Genomic DNA, 6,000 nt, shown 5'->3' with positions numbered 1-6,000 from the left:
GGAGGGAGAGGGGCCAGCCCAGCTCCCACTGCCTGCAGGCAGAGCCCTGCTACTCTGCCTCACCCTGCAAGACCAGCCTGGCTGGGCAAGCACACGCCAGGAGTCCTTGGGACTGCTGCACGTGCGCTACACACACACGCTTGTCAGTCGCATCTCAACCCTGCTTCTCCTATCGACATTTTCGGTCCATTTATCTGATTTTGTGCCTCTTTACCTTTTTAATGGCTTTTTCCTTCAGTCTCTGCAGAGCCAAAACACAAACAGCACTTCATACACCAGAGAGCACTGGAAACCTTTTTACACCTAAAATGTCATCCATCTTACAGAGGAAAACCAACAAGGTTTCATCTGTTTCTTCCACGAGCAGTGGAAGAAGTGTGGGAGAGCAAGGCCCTTTCTTCCAGTAAGCTCCATGTGCAGGGCTCCTTGGTGAAGATCCGCTTCCTTTTACACAAAGCAGGTGTTAAACAGAAACCGGCTACTTGCTTCAGACTCCAGCCTTTTCTGCAAGGCTTCTCCTCCTACTGCCATGCTAGATCCTAGATCTGCCTGCTGTGACTCCTCAGAGGCTTTAAGGGCTCTCCCACCAAAATTACAGCAGGCTGTAAATCCATCTGGGCTCCCCAGTCAACCTACTTCTCTGTAAGCAAATGAAAGTAAATCCCAGCACAGTTTTTTTTTTCTAGATCCCTGACAAAGGTGGTGAGTTCTGGAGCCATCAGATAGATATTTGCCAGAAACAGGAATTAAATAGGATCCTGTATTCGCAGCAAGTTTCCTTCTGCAGCCTGCACTCAGTGGTTCAAGACATGCTCAAGAATGAATCTTGGGCTGATCTTCCGTGATGCTGTTGGTTCAGCATCACCAATGAAGGCAAGCATCAGGAAAAAAACTGTAAAATATTACTTTCATTTATCATATGTACGCTCTTGCCAGTATTATAAAATTACTATTTATTTTTATAATACCAGTATTATAAAATGAGAAGAAACTGCCACACCTATCTATTTTGTCTTCCTGTATGAGGCTCTAGACTCTTTCCCTGGACTGTTATACATGTAGTGTACAACAAACACACACTCACAAGTTTAAAATTCCTGTGATGGACAATCTATCACAACTCTCGATAAATTATGCCAGTATAGTTACAGCAGGATCAACAAAAAAGACTACAAGTTTACAGAGAACAGATGTCACCTTGACACTTGGCGTCCGATGTCCATTTGCAATAGCAGCAATTGAGATCTGGTTTAATTTGGTTTAAGCTAAATTCAGAGCAGGTCAGGTACTGTTAGTGTAAGATACAAAGAGCTTACGCTTGGTATTTTATTAATTCTCTAACTAAATAACCAATTTACAATACAGTTTTGAGGTACTAGTTTAAAACACGCTGTTTATTCAAACTAATTGAAATGGACATGTTATTTAGATTGCAGTTAGTCATTCCTGAAATTCCAGTCTGGGTTAGAAAAACATATGGTACTAACAGGTATTAATCAACTGAAAATGGTTAAATTCAAAATTTCATATGCATTTCATTGATTTAATAGCTGAAGAGTTTGAAGACAGTACTTCAGTTAAACCACAAGCTCTTCAGGTTGACCAATACACCATACACTGACTGGAAATGAAAATACTAATTGTATTTCTATATTAAAGGACCGGCACAGCTCTACTTGTGTCTGGTTTTACTTGGGTAGATTCCTGCCCAAATTACTGAAGCATGTAGAAATAATCGAGTTTCCTTTTCTGAGCAAAGGTGTGATGTTCACAATAAGGTTGAAGGCAGCAACACTGTGCCTTGGGGAGGACTTTGCACTGAACCAGCTAATACTTCACATGCCGTCATGTAAGCAACTCACCTCAGCCTGAATAGAAATCATTCACTTACTTGCAGCATGTAAAGTGCTTTTAAAGAATAAAACAATGAATTTCTGATTGACACATAAAACCATAAAGCATGCATAAAGGCTTGGGAAAAGGAAATCTGTCTATACAACATGCACTAAATGCAGTATTACAATATGAACAAGTTACCCTGAAAGCAGTCATAAAGCTTAGCCCTAAGAAACAGAGAAAAAAATTGATAAAATAGCCCTTCAGATTTTCTGAATTTTACATGGGTCACAAGAGATTCTGATAAATCTTTGTTGTAAGCTATTTAACATGATAACTGCATATTCTAGTATTTAAAAAAAAATAGTGTAGTCATTTTATACAATAAACTTTGTGTGATTTTTCTAAACTGCAACATTTTGCCTTATTTATTCCATTAATGAAGTGCCCGAGAATCACTTTACCAGAAAATAGACAAAACTTGAAAAATACTTGTCACTTCTTTAAAAAAAAAAATCTGCATTTTATTAACTAAAATGAGCCATAAAAAGTGCAAACTGTGTAAAGTTCATAGGGCAAAATGGTTTCTGTGAATAGAGGATGATGCTTCCAAATAATTAATGTTTGTCTTGTCCATGCTGTTTTAGGGGTACATGTGTCATCAACAGAGACAGGTTTTCACTGAAGGTCCTGAATGCAGTTTACAAAGGTAAGTGTCATATCTCCTTATGATAGATTATATTCCTCTAATGTAAAAGGCTAAATGCCAGCTACTGTGAGGAGAAGGAATTAGCCTAAAATGATCTCTCTTTATAATTTTTTTTCTTTTAAAACAAACACCTTTGATTGCAGGCCAAAGCCCTTTAGGAAAAAACAGTTTCACAGGAAGCAGTACTGACAGTGGCAGACAGCATCTTCATGCTGACATTTTATTTTCAAGCAGGTAACATTACTTTGAGAACTGTGTTTCTGCAAGGCAGAAGTGTTCCCTTCTCAAAGCCATAAGAAAGTATAAATACACCACCCACTTCACTTGCGTTCATGCCTTTGTCTGCTAACAGTAAAATGACACCAAGTGCTTGGTTTGTGCTCTGTCCACAGAGTGAAAGGTACAGCTTCCACATAAACAACACACCTGTATATCAGCAAGAGCCTGTGACAGATTTGCTTACATGTGTTGTTTTAAACTATCCAAAACTGGCATAAAGTGAAAGTACATTTCTTTAGTATACTTGCTTAGTATGCTGCATGACTAAAAGAAATACAGTAGTCTTGAAACTTAAAACATTCAGTCTGAACACATGCTAGTGTAGCTGCAAGCCATAATGAACAGATTTTCATTTATTTAATACATAGCTAGACTATTAACGCCACAATAAGAAAATCACTGTGTAATTAACACCAATCAAAAACGGCTGACAAAGGTTACAGAAAACTGAAAGACAGTATTTAATTCTGATGGCACTTTTACAGGATGACAAACTTTTGCAGTACATATATGCAATATAAAAGTAAAGTTAAAAGACTCAAATCCTGGAGGATGTACAGCCGTATGTTTTCCAGGGAGCATTTTGATAATTTTTGGCCTTCACGTTTACTTTCTTCAGGTTGTAGAGTATTTTTGCTTTAACTTACCACTCATCTTGAGCCTCCTACAAGGCTGAATCAGCACCACAGTTCACTGCCAGCGATATTAGATGGGAGGACTCCACCGACCTCCTGCTACCAACTTTCTTTCTCCTATCAGGATGCTGGGAGAATCTGTCTAAGGTAAGTTCTGAATTTAAATCTTCATTGTGTAGTAGCAAATTTAGCTGAGCCATTTACCCTTAGTATCTGCTAGCTCTGCATGGGTCTCCATGTTATTGAGCTGCAAACATTGAAGAAGGAAGACTGAAGATACTTTGATGACATTGTATTTTCCCAGAAATAGATGATAAAACATCTACATGTTCAGACTGACTGTGGGACAGCCTTTGAATTGAGACAGACATAATCAGCTTTCAAGGAGCTGATATGCAGGAGAAATTCTCCAGCAATCTCTAAATCCCTCACAAACGTGTGCTGTTCTACATGAACACCTTGGCCTAAAGGTGGTGCTTTTTTACATTCTGTGCAGCCTCACTTTCATCAGTCCATCTGCAAAGAGCTTAAATTAGCTCAAAATCTAGCCTTCTTTTCCTGGTATTAACACTTTTATCATGATCATACTGTTCTAAAACTACCTTGCAATAGAAGCCTTACTGGCTTTTTTTTATTTGTCACCTATTAGAATTCACCCTTAATGTTTCTACTTTGCTGTATCTACAAGCATGGCATTATCCAGGCTTGTGATTTAGTGAAGAAAAAAAAGAAAATTTTAAAAATCTTACTTAAGATTTTAAAAACTCTTATTAAAATATCATCAGTTTCACATTCATGATCCGTTCTTTCATAGAGTCTTACAAGCAATTACAGAAGTCCCTTTATATAGGTTATTTTGCATTTGCTGGTTAATTCCATATAATCTTTATTGGTATGCATTCTCTGCACTGTTGTCACGTAGATCAAAAGAAGCACAGGAGCTGTTAGTGTCTACCTTGACACCAAAAGCAATCTTCTAACCAATCTATAGATTTAATTGGCTACAAATAAGCTGCACAGGCAACCAGAACAAAACAGTGTATTCCTATAAAAAAACTATGGGCTGCAGAGTACAACTGAGTAGAGTAAGGTTTGTTTAACTAATTAAGCGTTACCATGCTGTGGACTGACTTCCTATTTTGCTGAAAATGGTTTACTCTGCTCTGAAACATTATGCAAAAAAAATATCCTAGAGGTGCTTTCTCACCACCAAAACAAGTCATTGGCTGTCATTTCATTAGTTTTCTCTTTCACTTTGAGACTAACTAGTTCTCTAGGTACCTGCTGGGGGAGTAAGATGAGATGGTCTACTAAGCACTGTGAATTTGTCTTTTATGGCAATTTTAGCTCTTTGGGAATACTAGTTCCTAGTGGCATCACAGGTGTGTGAAAGTCTGGAACTACCCTGCCTCTCATGCTTGTCAAGAAAAACATACTTCTTTGATGTAGTCTTAGTTTTCTCACAGTCAGTATGGAAACTTACTTCAACTCAAAATCATAACATAGACATGGCTTGGTAATTACATGCAGAAGACAAAAATGCAACACCCAGTTTCTAAAACACCTACATCTCCTTCGCCCTTAGGTAATTACAAGATTTTGAGAAATCCTTCATTTTTCTGCTCAAAACCATACTCGGGATATCTAATTGTCTTCTGTTGCCACACAAGTCGCAGGTGCTCGGTTTTTCCAGAACTGGGGTGGTTTTAGTCATGAGATCAGTGCAGAAATATGCAGGTTTACTTCAAGCTCAGATCCATAGCTGTGACCAACAATCAGGCTCTTAGAAGAGGAAATATATTGCTTTGTATTTTCTCTTGTGACTTTCTTAGATGCAAGAAAGTACACCACATACGTGCATACGCCTTTGTGTCCCCTCAGTTCATTCAGAATGGCTCTGTGAATGTCTCTCTGTGTACAGGACCTCATTTTGTTCTCATCGGTTACTAATTGGCCAAATTCCAATGAAAATACATCTGTAGAACTAGAGTCACAGCTGATCCATGGCTCATGCGGACCAGCACTAAAGTCTGCTGAAATCTGATCCTGTGCCAAAGAGCCTTGTGCCAAAGTCTTAAGCCACACAAGAAGCAGAGAGAAAGCGCATGGATGTGTAAATCTGCATAAGATCCCTGGAAAGGGATCACAAAATCTGCTCCTGTAACTTAATTTTAAGGACTAAATAGTTTCAGAACTAATAAAAATACTTTTGCTCATGTTATTAGAGTAGTATTAATGAAATGTCATGTTCCAGGGCATAGGCTGATTAAAAGAGGAAGCAGAAAAGAATTTTTCCTCCTGATTGTTTATATTCCAAAACTGTGGAGATTAATTTGGGGAAAGCTCCACATACCTTTGAAGCATCAGGTATTGACCAGAATGAGACAGTGGAGATGGTGAATTACACATCAGCTCCATTATGACAAATCCTATGTTTCTATGTAAAAGCACAAGGCCCCAGGCAGTCACTTGTGTGGCTTGTATTCAAGGCTGGCCCTGCAGATGAGGTTCTGAGAGAATGACAGTATCAGTTCTTTCAAA

General features: G+C 38.5%; 1 protein-coding gene across 1 annotated transcript in view; it reads right to left on the bottom strand.

Moving 5' to 3' along the window:
* Nucleotides 1-268: 268 nt before the first annotated feature.
* SPATA18 (spermatogenesis associated 18) overlaps nucleotides 269-6,000 on the bottom strand; it is a 28,973-nt gene continuing 23,241 nt past the window's right edge. The window contains exon 13 of the mRNA XM_010574563.1: nucleotides 269-444. Coding sequence (XP_010572865.1) covers nucleotides 269-444 — 176 coding nt within the window. The remainder of the gene's footprint in view (nucleotides 445-6,000) is intronic.

This window comes from Haliaeetus leucocephalus, unplaced genomic scaffold (assembly GCF_000737465.1).
Source record: "Haliaeetus leucocephalus isolate CR32 unplaced genomic scaffold, Haliaeetus_leucocephalus-4.0 Scaffold439, whole genome shotgun sequence".
In the NCBI taxonomy this organism is placed as follows: Eukaryota; Metazoa; Chordata; class Aves; order Accipitriformes; family Accipitridae; genus Haliaeetus; species Haliaeetus leucocephalus.
This window is presented reverse-complemented; position numbering and strand designations above follow the sequence as displayed.